At 50.8% G+C, this 18,969-nt stretch overlaps 1 protein-coding gene across 4 annotated transcripts in view; it reads left to right on the forward strand.

Annotated features, from left to right (window-relative positions):
- The window catches only part of PTPN11 (protein tyrosine phosphatase non-receptor type 11), a 95,230-nt gene that overhangs the window by 69,934 nt on the left and 6,327 nt on the right, over window positions 1-18,969 (forward strand). For 2 of the 4 annotated variants that reach the window (XM_008272268.5, XM_008272269.5), the window contains exons 7-14: window positions 586-682; window positions 3,930-4,009; window positions 4,135-4,293; window positions 8,988-9,119; window positions 10,445-10,611; window positions 11,931-11,998; window positions 12,465-12,616; window positions 17,638-17,750. In XM_008272268.5, the coding sequence (XP_008270490.1) occupies window positions 586-682; window positions 3,930-4,009; window positions 4,135-4,293; window positions 8,988-9,119; window positions 10,445-10,611; window positions 11,931-11,998; window positions 12,465-12,616; window positions 17,638-17,750 (968 nt within the window). The remainder of the gene's footprint in view (window positions 1-585; window positions 683-3,929; window positions 4,010-4,134; window positions 4,294-8,987; window positions 9,120-10,444; window positions 10,612-11,930; window positions 11,999-12,464; window positions 12,617-17,637; window positions 17,751-18,969) is intronic. The other 2 variants (XM_008272270.5, XM_051826560.3) reach the window with 1 other exon arrangement.

An 18,969-nucleotide genomic window follows, 5' to 3' on the forward strand; every position in this document is an offset into this window, starting at 1 on the left:
TGGCGCACTGCGCTGATCCGAAGCCAGGAGCCAGGTACTTATCCTGGTCTCCCATGGGGTGCAGGGCCCAAGCACTTGGGCCATCCTCCACTGCACTCCCTGGCCACAGCAGAGAGCTGGCCTGGAAGAGGGGCAACTGGGACAGAATCCTGCACCCAGACGGGGACTAGAACCCGGTGTGCCGGCACCACAAGGCGAAGGATTAGCCCATTGAGCCACGGTGCCGGCCCAACATCACTTCTGCCTCCCAGGGTCCACATGAACTGGAAGCAGGAACCAGAGTCAGAAATCGAACCCAGGCACCCGGATGCGGGAGGCAGGCATCTTGACTGTCAGAGCCGATACTCACCCTTGAGTGATACTTTCTCAGGCAGCTCTGTCCTGTTGGGTATTTTAAAATTCAACCTCTAAAATGTTTTTCTCACTGTTGATGCAGTGTTCATGAGAGTGTTCTTGTAGCCATCTCACCTGATGGTGCATTTCTGAGGATGAATTCCTTAAAGCAGAACACAGAGCCAGAGTTTGCTTTTGTGTATGTATTGTCGGGTGACTTAATGCATAAGATTTATTTTTCTTTCCTTCTAGACACTACAACAACAGGAGTGCAAACTTCTCTACAGCCGGAAGGAGGGTCAGAGGCAAGAAAATAAAAACAAAAATAGATATAAAAACATCCTGCCTTGTAAGTATTCACGTCTGCTGCAGGCTGGTCACTGTAGCTCGGACACTGTGATATGTCCCTGTCACTCCTCCTGGGGGGCGGGTGCTCTTGTTAGCAGATTCGAGACCTGAGCCTCTTACTTATGAGCAGTTTGTAAAACAGTCTCCAGTGGTGGGGATTGAAGGACTCATTCAGTGAGCTCCTGTCCTGCTGATGACAGAGTAAAATCGCCTCTAGGAGGCTTTGGCTGTGGTCATTCCCTTCTGCAAATTAACTGATTGATTGATTTTCTGTCTGCCCAAGAGGCTTGTGATCTCCTAGCGCCAGGCCACTTGCCATGAGCCTCAGGGATCCGAGTTTGTGTCTTTGCTCCACGTACCCAGCTTGTGGGTCTTGGATGAGGTGCCCCTCCTTTCTGGCCTCTGTCCCCTCGCTGGGAAGCAGCAGGCTCCTGCTGTGCTCGCTGATCGCTGTGCTCACCTATGCTGGGCCCAGAGGAAGCGCTGTTGGTCTGCGGTTACTGTTGTGGCGCACCCGAGGCAGGCAGCTTTATAAAGAAACCAGGTTTATTTTGGCCCAGGGTTCTGAAGGTCCAGGGCTGAGGGGCTGGGTCGGTGAGAGCTTTGCTGCTTGGCAGAGTCCTGAGCAGGTTCGTCTCGTGGCAGTAGACAGGGAGTGTGTGTGTGTGTGTGTGTGTGTGCGTGTGTGTGTGTATGCGTGTGCGTGTGCATGCGTGTGCGTGTGTGGCCTGCTCTCCTTCTTACAAAGCCTCCAGGATTCAGTCACGGAGGCTCCACCCTGGTGCCCTCCCAGGGACCCCGCATGTAAACGCCATAGTCCGATTAAGTTTCCAGCCCTCCAGACCTCACAGTGGGGGTTGAATTTAACAAGGGGCTCTTGGGGATTGACTTAGACCATCCAGACCATGGCAAGGACCTTGGACATATTCAGAAGGCTGTACCTCCTGTAACACCACATGCAACTATACAGAGTCCAAGCTGAGCCATGACGGGGCAGGCCTTGGGGAGGGCTCCAGAATGGCCCAAACAAGTTGTAGCCTGCCTCTCCCAAGGGCTAGGTCCGCACCCAACCCTTTGCATCTGGACCTCACTTGATCCATGCTGCATACAGGAAGGAGGTGTTCTTATCATCCCCATCTCAGGCTGTTTGGTCAGGGTTGCAATGAGAGTTAGTGCAGAGCCAGCACTGCCACTGGTTTCATGCTCTTACGCAGGCTGGGCTGTGCAGGACAGGGCACAGAGGGAAGGGAAGGGAAGGAGCGTTCTGAAGTTCTCTTTGTTTATATCCTTTAAGAGAAAAAAACTTGAAAATTGTGATGCCTAGGTTGATGGCAGTGTGTGCATAATGTATTTATCCAATGAAACAATAAGGCTTATTTGTGTATATATCATACACGTATGTGTATTAGTTTCAATGTTCTAAAGCTTTTGATTGGGGTACATGATCAAAGTGATAGAGTATTGCTGACATCTCATCCGGTCAGAGCTGTCTGGTCAGATGTTGTAGACCCAACCTGTGTGTGTGTGTATGTGTGTGTGTGTGTGAGAGAGACAGAGAGAGAGAGAGAGAGAGAGAAACCTAGTCCTTCTGCATGTGTGTGTGCCTCTGTGTGGTGTGTGTTTATCACATCCACGTGGTGTGAGCACATGTGGAGGAGGGAAGTGAAGGCTTTTCCAGCACGAAACAAGGCAGCTAGGAGCTAGTGGAGAGGCAGTGTGAGCCGCAGCACGACCCTAACGACTGCGGGAGGCCTCGTCCTTTTCACGTTCAAGTTTACAGTTCTACTTAGGGGGTCCAGTGGTACTCATTAGTGAGACACTGGATGCAGAAAAGATGAAGAGAACAGCAGTGTGCAGTATCTAACATCTTTTTCTCCCTTAAACTTCCCCAACTGATGTTTCCTTTAACATTTTTTTAAAAAAGATGAAGAGTCTGAAACCAAAGAATATACATGTTACTGATCCTTTTTCTAAGACATGTTGCTTTACACAGAACACTCACGTTATGGATTGATTAATCAAGTTTTAAAATACTTATTTATTTATTTATTTGCGAGGGCGAGAGAGAAAGACATATGGAGATAGAAAGACAGATATCTTCAGCTGGGCCAGGCCAAAGCCAGGAGCCAGGAACTCTCTTCTGATCTCCCATGTGGGTGCAGGGACTCAAGTACTTGGGCCATCCTCTGCTGTCTCCCAGATGCACTAGTAGGAAGCTGGATTGGAAGTGGAATAGCCACTATTTGATTCAGTTTGGAGTCAGACATCCGGAGCAGCAGCTTAGCCTGCTGCACCACAATGCCCGCCACAGATTTTTATACCAAGATTGTGTTTGTACAGCTTTGGTCAGCGGAAAGTGGCAGGGGTCGTCATTCTGGTGCAGCCAAGTAAGCTGCTGTGTGTGACGCTGGCATCCCGTAGGATCACTGTTTCAAGTCCAGGCTGTTCCACTTGCAATACAGCTCCTTGCTAATGTTCCTGAGAAGGCAGCGGAGGATGACCGCTGCTGCCCACATGGGAGACTCAGGTGAGTTCCAGGCTCCTGGCTTTAGCCGGCCCCAGTCCTGGCCGTTGCAGCTGTTTGAGGAGTAAACCAGTGGATGGAAGGTATCTCTCCCCCTCTATCCCCTTAACCGTCTTTCAGATAAACAAATACACCTCAAAAAAAAAAAAAAAAAAAGGAAGCTATCAGAATTTTGTTTTCCAGACACTATATTTTGTTCTGTTCCATGAAAACTATTATGGAAAATTTCAAATATATTTAAAAGTAGACAGAACCTGTGCATACCTGTCACCCTCTGTCAGCAGTGATCAGCTCATGCCCAATCTTATTTTGTTTATACTCTGATCTACTCCTCAAGTTATTTTGAAGCAAATCTCAGACATTATGGCATTTATCTGAACTTTACTCTTTTTTTTTTTTTTAAAAAGAAATCTCTTGGTTTCAGAATATTTTGGATTGATCAGAAGTTATAAAAATAGTATGGAGGGCCCCCATGCACCCATCCCCACTGTCCCTCGTGAGAAGTACTGTTGACCCCTAGTATGTTACTAGGCACGGGGAACTGTAGAGGAAGCATTGTCAGGCTCATGGGGCATTTACCGTTGTGCTTATTGGGGTTTAATTTTTTTGTGGCTTCATCATTAAATGAACAAAACTTAGATGAGTGTGTGGCGTGGCTGCTGTGAACTGGTGTGTCTTGAAGCAGTCTGTGTTCCAAGGTGACAGTGGTCTCCCTCTCTTCCAGTTGACCACACCAGGGTCGTCCTGCATGACGGGGATCCCAACGAGCCTGCTTCGGATTACATCAACGCAAACATCATCATGGTAAACTTGGCCGTTCATGATGTTCTCTGACCACACGTTGCCAGCAGGTTTCTGTACTGCAAATCCTTCCTTGTGTCCTGAAAGCAATATTCGAATGTCTGAAGGATTTTCTTCCTACATTCTAGCCTGAATTTGAAACCAAGTGCAACAATTCAAAGCCCAGGAAGAGTTACATTGCCACGCAAGGATGCCTGCAGAACACGGTGAACGACTTCTGGCGGATGGTGTTCCAGGAGAACTCCCGTGTGATCGTCATGACAACAAAAGAGGTGGAACGGGGAAAGGTACATTCTGTAATGTTTTCTCACAAGGTTTTATTTATTTGAAAGGAAGAATTACACAGAGGGAGAGGCAGAGCAGAGAGAGAGAGAAGTCTTCCGTTTGCTCGTTCACTCCCCAATGGCTGCAATGGCCAGAGCTGGGCCAGACTGAAGCCAGGAGCCAGGAGCTTCCTCCGGGTCTCCCACATGTGTGCAGGGGTCCAAGCACTCGGACCACCTTCTGCTGCTTTCCCAGGCACATTAGCAGGGAACTGGATCAGAAGTGGAGCAGCTGGGACTCGAACTGGTGCCCGTATGGGATGCTGGTGCTGGAGGCCGGGGCTTTAACCCACTGCGCCACAGCGCTAGCCCCAGTTTATGTTTATAATGCCTGTGTGCTAATGTCCTTGTGTGCTAATACTGTTATATGTATCATTTCATTTTTCCAGTTTTTTAGTTGTCCAAGGTGGGAGGGTAACTCGTAACCACGATGGAGAAGGGCTTTAAGGAAGCCTGTGATGAGAGCCTTGAGGAGTAGTGGGTTCACTGCTCAAGTCAGCTGTCTGTATGAAGACTTTGAATCATCTAAACTGTGTGTTCATGTAAATATTCTCACATTACAGTTAAGGTTGAAATCGCCTGTGTCATCCTTCTCTGTCCCCTCCTCCAGCCTAAAAGTCCTGTTCTCGGTTTGAAGTGTCATTTCTACACTGTTGATGCATACTGGCATCTCATTCTATCGAGCAATTGCGTGATACTCTGGTGGGGATGGACCGTAATTTATTTAACCGTCACGCCGTAGGTAGGCAATTAAGTGTGCCGGTTTTTGCTCCTGCAGGCGGTACTGAAGTGAACACAGTCTCGTTCTCGTCTCCATGTGCACATGGCGAGTGTATCTCTAGCTTAGATGTCAAGAAGGAGTGCTGGGTCATCCGATGTGCGTGCTGTCCGTTTTCAGGCAGTTACAAAGCTCGTGTTAAGAAAGCAACTGCTAGGCCGGCGCCGCAGCTCACTAGGCTAATCCTCTGCCTTGTGGCGCCAGCACACCGGGTTCTAGTCCCGGTCGGGGCGCCGGATTCTGTCCCGGTTGCCCCTCTTCCAGGCCAGCTCTCTGCTGTGGCCAGGGAGCGCAGTGGAGGATGGCCCAAGTGCTTGGGCCCTGCACCCCATGGGAGACCAGGAGAAGTACCTGGCTCCTGCCATCGGATCAGCGCGGTGTGCCGGCCGCAGCGGCCATTGGAGGGTGAACCAACGGCAAAGGAAGACCCTTCTCTCTGTCTCTCTCTCTCACTGTCCACTCTGCCTGTCAAAAAAAAAAGGCAGCAACTGCTAACATTGTCACAGTCCATGATTACCTGAAAGAAAAGAAAACATGGTAGGAGGAAGTTTCAACACAAGGATGTGGTCTCTTATTCTGGATTCAGCCTTTCCTCTGGTATTCTGCAGATCAAACCAACTCTTTGACAGACCTGATACAATGTTTATTTTCCCCAAAGAGTACTCAATGCCACCCTCTGAGGTGGCATTGCCCTCTGAGGGGCCGGCCCTGTGTCAGACTCCGCCAGCGGCCAGCGGCATCTGCCTCCTGCCTGGCTCCCCACACACTGCGCAGCACTTCCGGAAACTCCCACACCTCAGAAGTGCGGACGGATCTGACAGTGACGTAGCTCCCTGTGTTATTCCAAAGTGAGCCCATCCAGGCAGGGTTTATTTTATTTATTTATTTTTTAAAATGAAATGGTTCTGTTTTTGTTTGTGTTCTAATCAAAGATTTTTTTAGATGCCCTTTAATTGGCTTATGTAAGAATTACGTGAAATGTAGCAAGCACACCTCTGCCCAAGGCAGATGGGGGGACTTGGGATCTTAGCCCTCCCACATGTCAGTTTGATTGTACAAGGTTTCTGTGCCGTCCTCCGAGACGATACCCATCAGCCCACTTGAGAGGCCAGACCTGGTGAGCTGTGCGGCAGAGCTTGCCCGCGGCAGCTGCCTGCAGGCGATGGAGTGTTCTTGAATGAACGGACCTGTCCAGACTCTTCACAGTTCCTGCTTCGGGCGAGAGTTGCCTGTGCTACGTACGGAGAGACGCTGGAGGTCCTCTGTCCTTCTCCCCGGAGGCCGATGTGGGAGGCCGCCTGTCCTCGGGGTGGGGGGGGGGCTGTGGAGAGAGGCTCTCGCGTGGCCTCCGAGGAAGCAGTGGCAGTCCCCCTCAGAGCTGCTGCACACAGACCTGGGCCGGAGCGCTCGGCCGCATTCCTCACTGCCCCGCCCGGTCTCTGCCTGCTTTCCCACCCTCCCTCCTTGGTTTGGGGCCGCAGAGCGGAAGGCACAGCGAGCCTTTACCCTCTCCACTGGTCTTTCTGATGACCTTGGTACCCCCAGGACTCAGAGGAACACCAGACCCTGGACTCCTTTGGTTCCTGAGCTTCAGTTGAAAAGAACGTGTCAGCCCTCGTGTCTTAGAATCGGTCTCCGAGGTTTGTAGAGTCTGGGCAACCCGGGGGAGGGCTGCAGCAGTGCGCAGGCGCCTCAGGTCGGCTGGGACGGTCCAGGGTCGTCGCCCGCTCTGTTCTGCCAAGCTCTCTGTGGTGACTGAGTGTTCTCAGAGCGGATTGTCCAGCAGTGGCATGGAGTACGTTGAGTACTCTTTGGGGAAAATAAACATTGTATCAGGAGTTGGTTTGATCTGCAGAGTACCAGAGGAGAGGCTGAATCCAGAATAGGAACAAGAGACCGCATCCTTGTGTTGAAACTTCCTCCTACCACGTTTTCTTTCAGGTAATCGTGGACTGTGACGATGTTAGCAGTTGCTCTCTTAACACGAGCTTTGTAACTAGTTTTTTTTTTTTTTCTTTTTAAAATAAAGCCATTTTAATTAATTGAGAGGCAAAGAGAGAGAGGGTGGGAACCAGAAGGAGCGTGCTTCTACCTGCAAGTTTATTCCTCCAAAGAACTACAGCAGCTGGGGCTGGGCCAGGGCTGAAGCTGGGAGCGGGGACTCAATCCACATCCCCAGGTGGGTGGCAGGAACCCAGTTATCTGAGCCGTCCCTACTGCCTCCTAGAGGGTACATTAACGGGGAGCTGGAGTCAGGAGCTGCTGTGGGGAACTGAACCCAGGAATCCTGGTAGGGAAATGAGTCAGCCACGGGGCTCCATGCTTGTCCTCATAGCTGGGACTTTCTTCCTGATCTGCAAGATCCATTTCTCTTGCTGATATTTGTGCCTTGATGGCTTTAGGAAGTTTGTGGAATGGGCGACTGTCCCCAGAGAAAAACAAAACATAAAACCTTTCCCTGCCCGGAACCCATCAGCAGATAGATGCACACACACCTCCCATTGAGCAAAACGGCTCCCTTTTTGGCAGCGGAAACGGTTTCCTTGGTGCTGCGCTTTTCAGCTCGCCTGCTCCTGAAGCCAGCAGCGACCGCGGGCTGGGCACTCAGTTCAGGGGAAGTGACGCGCATAGTAGGTATCAGATGGGTCTGGGGATAGAAGAAGCAGTTGGGTCAAAGCCCCGTAGGCTGCCTTTCCGTGACAGAGCTGTTCACACTTGGGTGAGAGAAGGCCTCGAGTCCTCCTACACAGGTGCGGAAATGAACCAGACGGTCTGGCTCGGTGGGCAGCTCAGCCGCCTCCACATCCTTGTTTGCCTTGCCCTCAGAGTGACTGGCAGATCTCTAGGACTCCAGACTCCGTGGTGCTAGACAGCAACAAACTGGAGCCCCTCCCTCTCTGGGGCTTGTTCCCTTAGAGATGAGCAAGCGTGGACTCGCCTTTGACCGTGACTTGATGGGCAGCTCCGGGAGAGCCCGGTTCTCGTCCCACTTCTCTAAGCACCTGCTTTTCTTTCTTTTCTTTTCTTTTTCTTTCTTTCTTTCTTTTTTTTTTCTTTTCCTTTTTTTTTTTTTTTTTTTTGACAGGCAGAGTGGACAGTGAGAGAGACAGAGAAAAAGGGCCTTCCTTTACTGTTGGTTCACCCTCCAATGGCTGCTGTGGCCGGTGCACTGCGCTGATCCGAAGGCAGGAGCCAGGTGCTTCTCCTGGTCTCCCATGGGGTGCAGGGCCCAAGCACTTGGGCCATCCTCCACTGCACTCCCGGGCCACAGCAGAGAGCTAGCCTGGAAGAGGGGCAACCGGGACAGAATCCAGCGCCCTGACCAGGACTAGAACCTGGGGTGCTGGTGCCACAGGCGGAGGATTAGCCTATTGAGCTGTGGCGCCGGCCCAGCACCTGCTTTTCTTATTTGAGCCCTTCCTTCCTTATATTTTTATCTATTTATTTTCATTTTGTTTCAAAGGCAGAGAGAGAGAGTAAGAGAGAGTGAGTGTGTGTGTGAGGGAGAGAAGTCCTCCATCCCCATTTGACGCCACAAATGCCTGCAACAGTCAAGGCTGGGTCATGCTAAAGCCAGGAACCCGGAACTCAAGTCCGGGTCTCTCACATGGGTGGCAGAGCCCAAGGACTTGAGCTGTAATCTGCTGCCTCCCAGCATCAGCCTTCTTGTGTTAGCAGGAAGCTGAGTTTCCAGGAAGCAGAGTAGCCAGGGCTGGCACCCAGCTCTGACAGGGGCTGCGCTTGTCCCTGGTCGTGAGTTAACTGTTGAGCCACACGAAGAAGCCAGACGTGCCATTTCCCTGTTAGACTGTTTGCTGCCAGCCTAGGCTTTTGTTGGGAGCTCACGGAGGTTAACTGTCTTTTCTCTGGTCCCTTCCAGAGTAAATGTGTCAAATACTGGCCCGATGAGTATGCTCTAAAAGAATACGGTGTCATGCGTGTTAGGAACGTCAAAGAAAGTGCCGCTCATGACTATACCTTAAGAGAACTTAAACTTTCGAAGGTCGGACAAGTAAGTATATTGTCGTATTTTAGAGGCCGGGGCTCGTGGTGTGCAGTGGTCCAGGGTCTTGCAGCTACGCTCGTGTGCATGCACTCCTGCCTGCCTTCACACATTGATTAAGTAGCCGTTGTTGGGATACCTTCTGTGTGCCAAGCACAGTCAGGCACTCCTGGTGCATGTGAACGAGACAGGCATGGCTGTGCCCTCCCAGTGCCTGGGGAGAAAGGACATTTAGAGTAAATTGAGCTCCCTGAGTTCAGTCTGTAGGGGCCCAGGGTGGTTGGTGTGTTCCTGAGTGACTGGGGCCTTGAGATGGAGTCCGTGGGGCAGGTCTCTCTCAGAGCTGATGTTCCAGGGTGGCCCCTAAACCAGGCAGCTCCACTGTCAGGGAGTGAGAGACCTGCCCCCAGAGTGGCTGCATGTCCACGCCCTGCACCTTGGAAAACGGTCAACAAGGTCTCTGCCCTAATTCTTCCTTCCTGGGCAGGGTGGAGCTTATGTGATGTTGCATGGCAGTGCTTTAGAGAAAATATAAAATTCTGTACAAAATAGAAACCACATTACCAGGATTCAGGAGAAACCAGCAGTCTTCCATCAGCACCTGCACCCAGGGTGCCAAACTCCTGGGCCAGTGTGCTACTGCAAAGGAGCTACGCAGGGAGGTGGCGGGGGGTGTGGGGGTGTCCTGACAGCTACTCAGAAACCCGTGGTGATGAGAAGATGGGGCATTTGTCAACAGAACCGAAGATAAGCGTCTCCGGCACCTCGGTCTCTCATTTCTGCTTGGCAGCTACCTTTGTAATTGTCGCTTGCCTTGGGTTGTCCCCAGATATGCAGGGACTGGGTAGCCATGACTAGTGCCACTGCAGTGACCTGGGCTGGGCTGAGCACAGACATAATCCCCCTTGTCTCCTGCAGTCTCGGGGCCTTCGCTGTCTCTGTTTGCGATCCCTGTCCTCAGATCAGCCCTCGGGTGCTGACCAGTGGCAGTGTGCCGCTGAGCTGTCCGTCCCCACGGTGGTATAAAGAGGCGGCGAGAGAGAGGCGATTCTTCACATTTTGCACATGGAGACATTGAGGCTCAGAGCTGCCCAAGGGCTGGAGTGAGTGTGAATATCTGGGGTTTGAGCCTAAACCTCCCCACCCGACTCCCAAAGTCTATCTGCTTGGCTTCTTGGCATGGGAGCGCCCTGGAGACTCAAGTGGGCCTTTAGGTGGCCACTGAGCGCCGCCGGGCCCGCCAGCACCGGTGACTTCCGTAGCAGGTGGGAAAGCTCAGAACCAGGCGGCTCCTCCACCCCTTGATTTATTTAATTCGGTTCTGGTTTTTCTTGGCTCTACTCCAGGGGAATACGGAGAGAACGGTCTGGCAATACCACTTTCGGACCTGGCCGGACCACGGCGTGCCCAGCGACCCCGGGGGCGTGCTGGACTTCCTGGAGGAGGTCCACCACAAGCAGGAGAGCATCATGGACGCCGGCCCGGTCGTGGTTCACTGCAGGTGACAGCCCCTGCCCCTCCTGCCGCAGCCTGTGCCTGCCCCCCAGGGCTGCTTTCACCGGCCATCCCCGGCAGTTTACCTGTGCTTAAGGCCTGAGCAGGCTGCAGTAGGGATGCTCGCTTCCTACAGACCCTGCAGGACTGCGGGGTCGGGCTGGTGGGCGGGCTGGACACAGCCCTTGTTCTCACCGACGCCCCGTCTAGTGCTTCTGACTACGTTTTCTTTTGAAATCCAGTAATTTAGGGTCCATCTCTTTGTGATTCTGTTCTCTTCCGCTGAGGAAGTAAGAGATGAAGGGTGTTCACTGAGTTAGTGGAAAATGCATGTTCTAAAATGCTGTGTGTAGATTTCACAATTTTTTTTTGCACCCAAGGAAACTTATCTTTTAGCTCCACTTCCCACAAACTTTGTGATGTCCCCTCACGTATTTTCCCCGACCCTGTCCTTGTGCATATTTGCTTCAAAAGATTCCAACTGCTTCGTGCCGAGGCCTTTGATGGAAGCCGAGCCCTGCACCAGAATGTGCTGGCTGCTGGTATCCAAGTCTGCGCTTCGTGATTGTACTTGGGGAAGTCTGATTTCCTAATCTCATTTGTGTGTTGGACAAGTAGATGTGTGAGAGGACTTACTTGTTCTGTTTTTTAAAAAACTGCCATTTATTGTCCTAACCTCTGAATTAAGTGCTTTTCCTACATTATTATTTTTTTTTTTTAAATTATTTATTTGAGAGGCAGAGTTACAGAGTAGCAGAGGTGGAGAGAGAGAGATCTTGCATCTGCTGGTTCACTCCCCAAATGGCTGCAAGGGCTGGAGTTGCGCTGATCTGAAGCCAGGAACCAGGAGCTTCTTCCTCGTCTCCCACATGGGTGCAGGGGCCCAAGGACTTGGACCATCTTCCAGGCCATAGCAGAGAGCTGGATTGGAAGTGGAGCAGCCGGGACTCGAACTGGCACCCATGTGGGATGCCGGCACTGCAGGCTCAGTGCTACCTGCTACGCCACAGCGCCGGCCCCCCTCCATTATTATGTCTTATCCTCACCGTAGTCTGTGAAGCATCGCTGTTGTCCCCATTGCACAGGAGGGGACACTGCAGGGCTTGCCTCAGGCACACGGTACTGGAGAAGTTGGGCTTTAAGCCCTGGTTGGCTGATGGCAGAGCTCTGTGTTCATTGCTAATATATCTTCAGATATAAACATACTATGTTATAAGTACTCCCAAGAGCAGATATTGTTTCTGTTAATATTAATAGCTTGGTTTTTGGGTATAAAACTCCCGTGAGTGATTCCACTCTCCCTGCGTCTTGTCCTTCTGCCCACAGTGCTGGAATCGGCCGGACAGGGACGTTTATTGTGATTGATATCCTTATTGACATCATCAGAGAAAAAGGTAGGTCTCCCGGAGGGCCAGAAGCTGCAGCTCCGGCTGTTAGTTCCTGGAAGGAAGGCGCTGGGGAAGGGAATTCGAATGTGAAAGCGTCTCACGGAAACGGGCTGGCACTTCTGCTTTCAGTTCACGTGAGAACGGAAGTTGTGCTGTGTGAGCTTTTGGCCTCAGATGCAGCCCAGGAGCTGAGGACCCTACTGCCACGGCCTTTGTCGTGAAGGCAGTGGTGGGTTCCTACCCAGCTCCCGAGTGCTGGCTTACAGGACTGGAAAGGGGAGTCGGAATCCTGGTGTCTGACACGTTGCCGTCTTCCTGGGTCGCTGGGGTTGGGCCACAGCCCAGGGGAACGTGCTCAGCTCGCACCTTAGCGAATCTGCCTCCTCTCGCATCTGCTAAGAGCTGGATGTGGACGAGCTTCTCGCTGACCCTGCAGTCTCCTAATGCTTCGTGGTGGTTGGTTGCTTTGCAGGTGTTGACTGTGACATTGACGTGCCCAAGACCATTCAGATGGTGCGGTCTCAGAGGTCAGGGATGGTGCAGACAGAGGCGCAGTACCGCTTTATCTACATGGCTGTCCAGCATTACATTGAAACACTACAGCGCAGGATCGAGGAGGAGCAGGTACAAGCCAGGAGGGGCTGGCATGCAGGTTTTCACATCCTCTCCGGGCAGCCTGGGGGTGCTTTCCTCCTGAGCGGGGCCCCAGGCTCTGATAGGCACCTGTGCTTATTTGGGGGTGGAAACAAGTACCCACCTAGAAGGGCTTCCTGGAAGCGGTAGTTAGTTGCCACTCTGTTTGGTACAGAGGCACCCAGGGAGGGGCCCGCCAGGTGGAGCAGCTGCCGTGCCATGCCTGCGATTTTCCCAGGCTCACGTGGCAAGCTCAGCCCTCAAAGCCTTGGTGTTTCCAACCTGTTCCAGCTTTGATCCAGGCCATGTTTATTCTGATTCCATCTTCTAAAATGAATGCCTCACTCTTAATAGCGCACAGTGGTTTGAACTACTAATTTGGTCTAGTTGGAAACAGTGAAATTTCAGTTTTAATAAGCTGTGCATAATGAAGAAGGATGCGGAATTGGCACCTTTCCATTTGAAGCTTTTCATAACAGACACAAAACTGTGTTAATGAGGAACCTGCTGAAACGAGAGGAGGGAGGAGAGGACTGCTCCTTTGGGGAGCTGTGCCCGCCCCCTCTCCGAGCCCCCTCAGCCCTGTTGCTGTGCTGCAGATGGGGAGACGTCTAAACATCAGTGCCATTTGCCTGCTCCTCTCTGTTTAGTGCCTTCCAGAAAACTGTGTCTCAAACTGGGACCCGCCACCTACTTGAAATATCCAGTGGGATAGCAGCCACGCTGTCAATGTTGGCTTAGCCAGCGTAAGGCACCTGTGAATGAGTGTAGTGAATTCTCAGTCCACAGGGAGACACTGGATTGTTTAATTGTACAGAAGCAGCATATATAGAGAGGTCTGGGGCCAAATAATTAACAAGATCCCAGTTGTCATTTTATTTTTATTTCTTTTCTTTATTTGCATTTTATTTGAAAAACAGAAGGATAGAAAGAGACACAAAGACAGAGCTCTTCTATCCACTGGTTCACTCCCCAAACGCCCTCAACAGCTGGGTTTTCGCCAGGCTGAGACCAGGAGGCTGGGGCCCCGTCTGAGCCTTGCGCGTGGGCAGCAGGGACCCAGGGACTGGAGTCATGCCCTGCTGCCCTGCGGGGTGTGCGTTGAGCAGGCTGATACGGGCCGTGAGCATGTACCAAATGGTGCCTCCACAGCAGCGTGAAACGTCGCCCCAAGCTTGCGATGAGATACTCAGATGGCATCTGTCAGTTACGTGACACGTGCCTTCCAGTTGCTGAGGCCAGCCATAGTTTAAGGAGAAAGTTACGAAAGACTGTTAATCAGAGAATGTAGCACAGCCGCTACGTGTTGAAAACCATTCCGAAGGGTCTTGAAGCACACATTTAACCTTGCTCAGAAAAGTAGGGCTAAAGTGTAAGGACTCATTTCTTTTAGAAACTTAGAAGACTCTAGAAGATTTTTATTCTTGTTAGGAGGATTGAGGGTCTTCTTATTACCATAGGTTCTCCCTGACCCTAAAGCTAAAGTTTTGAGTTGGATTTAGGAACTAGTTTAAAAAAAAAAAATCTTCATTGCTACCTTTTTCTTGGAAGGGTTGTGGCTGGTAGAGGTCAAAAGCGAAACATAGTCCTTAGTACTTTAAAAACATTTTTTATTTATTTATTTTCATTTTATTTGAGGCAGAGAGAGACAAAAAGAGTAAGAGAGATCGTCCATCCTGTGGTTCATTCTTAAATGCCTTTCACAGTCAGGGCTGGGCAAGGCTGAAGCCAAGAGTCTGGAACTCAGTCTCTGCCAGATGGTGGCAGGAACCCGAGCACTGGGGCCGTCCTCTGCTGCCTCCCTGGCTCACATTAGCAGGGAGCTGGATGGGAAGTGGAGTAGCTGGGACTTGAGCTAGGCGCGCTGACATGGCGTGTGGGCGTCCCAAGCAGCAGCTTAGTTGCTGCACCCTTAATAATTCAGGTGTTACAGAATATGGAATGGGCAAAGTAACAGTCCCAGTAATCCTGCCTCTAAAGTGCTTGCAGTCATCATGCAGCCAGTGCTTTTTGGGTGTTGATATTGTTGGTGCTAGGTTAATAAGCATATTAACTACTGTTTTTACATGGGCCTTTGGGCTTTTTTTTTTTTTTGTAAAGGTTTGTTTATGTATTTGAAAGTTGGAGTTACACAAAGAGAGAAGGAGAGACAGAGAGAGAGAAAGAAGCCTTCCATCCACTGTTTCACTCCCCAGCTGGCCACAATGGCCAGAGCTGTGCCTATCCGAAGCCAGGAGCCAGGAGCTTCTTCCAGGTCTCTCATGCCGGTGCAGGGGCCATCTTCTGCTGCTTTTCCAGGCCATAGCAGAGAGCTGGATCAGAAGTGGAGCAGCTGGGACTCGAACTGGTGCCCACAAGGGATGCTGGCACTGCAGGTGGCGCCTTTACTTGCTATGCCACACACAGCACCAGCCCCATTCATTGGCTTTTTTTTTTTTAAATGGGCAGGAGATCTATTTTATTTTATTTTATTTTATTTATTTATTTTTATTTAATGAGCATAAATTTCCAAAGTACAGCTTATGGACCACAATAGCCTCCTCCCCCCTGTATCTTCCCTCCCACCCACAACGCTCCCCTCTCTCACTCCCTCTCCCCTTCCCCTTCACATCAATTCATTGGCTTTTAAAAATGGGATCCTATAACTTGTTGCTCTCTGTGTTGGACCATTTTAATCAGTCTAGGAACTCGCAACCTAGTTTGTGGAAAAGAAGTATCTTCAGTTAGGTTTTAGTGGCAGTCTGAAAACCCACCAAGTTTTTCTTTTTTAAGATTTATTTGAAAGAGTTGAAGAAAGAGAAGAGGCAGAAAGAGAGATCTTCAATCTGCTAGTTCACTTCCCAGATGACCACAATGGCCAGCGGTGGGCCAGGAGCTTCTTCTGGGTTTCCCATGTGGGTGGCAGGGGCTCAAGTACTTGGGCCATCTTTTTTTTTTTTTGACAGGTAGAGTTAGCGTGAGAGAGGGGGGGTCTTCCTTTCCATTGGTTCACCCCCAAAATGGCCATCACAGCCGGTGTGCTGTGCCGATCCAAAGCCAGGAGCCAGGTGCTTCCTCCCGGTCTCCCATGCAGGTACAGGGCCCAAGCACTTGGGCCATCCTCTACTGTACTCCTGGGCCACAGCAGAGAGCTGGACTGGAAGAGGAGCAACCGGGACAGAATCTGGTGCCCCAACCTGGACTAGATCCCAGGGTGCCGGCACTGCAGGCAGAGGATTAGCCAAGTGAGCCACGGTGCCAGCCGTGGGCCATCTTCTGCTACTTCTCCCAGGCCATTAGTAGGGAGCTGCATCAGAAATGGAGCAGCCAGGACACGAACCGGCACCCATATATGATGCTGGTGTTGCAGGTGACAACTTGACCCACTATGCCGCAATGCCAATTCCTACATTTATTTCAAGGCTTTTCCCCTTTATAAAACAAGTCAGGGGGCTGGTGTTGTGGTGCAGCAGGTTAAGCTCCCACTTGGGTGCCTGCATCCCAGATCAGAGAGCAGGTTTGATCCTGGCTGTTGCGTTTCTGATCCAGCTCCCTGCAGATGTGCTTGGGAGGCAGTGGATGATGGCTCAAATACCCGGGACCCCATGTGGGAGACCCCAGTGGAATTCTTAGCTCCTGGCTTTGGCCTGGCCACCCCCTGCCTGTTGCAGCTGTTTGGGGAGTAAACCAGCAGATGGAAAAATCTAGCTTCTCTCTGTCTCACTCTCTCTCTCTCTCTCTCTCTCTGTTGTTCTGTTGCTCTGCCTTTCAAGTGGATGAAAACAAACATTTAATTAAAGGGAAGAAGTCAAGTGTAGCAGGGACAGCTAAGTTTCCCTTTGACCCTTACCCCTGCATCCCCCGCATTCCATGCCTGAAACCCTCAAGCAGTCACTAGCCTTGCAGTCTCTTTTTAGATGATAAAACACGGGTACCTGTAAACTGTGGATTTCATTTAGTCAGTTCAGAACATTTGCCCAGATGGCATCACACTGCTTGACTGTTGTGGGACTTGTGTTTTGCACTTAGCATTGTTTATGAAATGTGTTTTCATAAACAGTGTTTTATGGAGCCTGTGTTGTTGCTCTTCACTGCCACATTTGACTTCGCCGTGTGAATGCATCGCGTTCCTCTGTCCTGTCAGTGGGCCTTGTCAAGAATGTCCTGTCCCACACCACAGCTCGTGCAGGCTCACGGCAGGGGTTCCTGGAGAAGCAGCTGGTCAGGGTTGTGAGCTCTGCGCCTTTCGGTTTTGCTGCCTGCTGAGTTCCTAGAACTACTGCCTGGAACGGTGCGCCACAGCGCTGGTGCCCGCTTCCCTCCTTCGCGGTGCGTGGAAGCTCCCGCGTCTACGCAGTGTTTGAAGGGGCTGCACTCCCACAAGGAAGGTAACATTATGGGATGCTGCTCACTTGACAGATGAGATTTTCAGAATTGGCTGTGTTTAGGGAAAAATTAGAAAAGAATAAATCATCTACCCAAGAGTTCTGGAAGTGTAGTTCACTCTGTGTCTGAAATGGGACACCTTGCTACTGGCCGTCTTTGCCCCGCCCCCAGGTATGGTTAGAGCCAAAACTGAATAACTAAAGGAGCTTGGGTCTTTTCTGGGGGTGAGGGGAGGAGAGGGTGGAGTGCCTTATTGTTTCTAGTGAGAGTGCAGCCGTTAGACGCCTCTCCCAGCCGTCTGCCGGGAAATCGTTACATGCGCCACCAGTGACCGGGTGCCAACGCGGCAGAGAAGGTGTGAGCTCCCCTTGCTCAGCTACAGGTCCTGAGGTTCAGTACCGCAAGGCGGGAACGTCGGACGCTCCGTGCTTTGGAGTGGAGTGGCTGCCGCGAACTTCGCGCTCACGCGGTGTGTTTACCTTGAGGTGGATTCCGGAATCATCAGGTCTACGTCAGCATCCTCAGGGCTCTGGCCTGTCTGGCTTTCTGTGGCTCTTTTTAAAATTTCTTGGTGAAATGCCTGTTTTGATTCTTTCTTCCTTTACAAAAGTCACAGTGCCTCATACGTGTGCTCTTCCCACTTTCAGAAAAGCAAGAGGAAAGGGCACGAATACACAAACATCAAGTATTCCCTCGCCGAGCAGACAAGCGGGGATCAGAGCCCCCTCCCGCCCTGTACCCCCGCGCCTCCCTGTGCGGAGTAAGTAGTGAAGAAGGAAGTTCTTACCGGAACGGAGGTTTTTGAAAAGCCTTTGCCGCTCTCGCATCTCTCCGGCACACGGTGGTGTTGCCTGGTGACCCGTGTGTCGGTGACGGCGGGTTCTGTGGGTTGACTCGGGACCACACGGGGGGCTTGCAGAGTTCACAGAAAATGCTTACTGTGGGGAGAAAAACAAGTGATGCATAGATTTCAGCAGTTTTTTATGCCAGAATAGACTTTTCCTTTAATTCCATTTTAAAAGAAAGATTTACTTATTTGAAAGGTAGACGGACAGAGATTAATTCCATTTTCCATGGACGTTTTAAAAAGTTCTCTCGTAAGTGTATCAGGCAGTGGTTTTCCAGGGAGAATCTTGAGTTTTCTTTTGTTGATGTGGGAATCATTGCTGAGGAGGGTCACGTCCCCTCTGACATGTTACGACTCTGCTAATGAAGAGTAAATAAATCAACAGTGCGTACATCAGTGCACTCATGGCCTGTCAGTTTCCCACCAGTAGCAGAAATGTACTTTGGGTATTTAAACCAGACATCAGCAAGCTACAGCTCAGAGGCCAAATCTGGTTTTTTCTGTATAGCCTGTGACTGGGTTTTAAAGAACAATAACACTACAGAAACTGCATGGCCTACCGAGCTGAAAATATGCACTCTTGTTCTTTCCAGAAAACTTTGCCACTCCTTGTTTAAACTAAAACATGACAGGAAGACATTCCGTTATATTGATTACAGGCATGACAGTTCTAAGTTGTTATTTTCGTATGTATTCTGAAGTCACTCTTCAGTATAACATTTACTTTTTATTTTCCCCTAAGAGTCTTGTCTCTCTTTGAATCTGATGTGGAATTTTAAAAGCCCTGCTGACTTTAATATTCTATACAAGCCTCTTAGGTCGCATCTGGGCAGCTTGCGTTTCCACTTACTTTCTGTTTCCATTGAAATGAAATTACATAGCGGAAGGATTCTCTCCTCCAAGCTGCCCCTCCTGCTGCCTGCTTTTCTGTGTCCCGTGGATGGGCTGGGGGAGCTGGCATTTTAAATCGCGCTCTGCAGAAGTTTGCCGAGGATCCGGAGCGTCAGGTCTCTGAGTCCTTGCCAGAAAGCTGTCTCCTCACGTCGGCCTCACAGAAGCAGCTTGAGCGACTACCCTTATTAGCAGCGGCAGCCCCGGGGCTGGCAGCCTCTCTGTCCGTCATCCTCCTTGT

The sequence above is a fragment of the Oryctolagus cuniculus genome, chromosome 21 (genome assembly GCF_051225735.1).
Source record: "Oryctolagus cuniculus isolate XC-2025 breed Fujian yellow rabbit chromosome 21, ASM5122573v1, whole genome shotgun sequence".
In the NCBI taxonomy this organism is placed as follows: Eukaryota; Metazoa; Chordata; class Mammalia; order Lagomorpha; family Leporidae; genus Oryctolagus; species Oryctolagus cuniculus.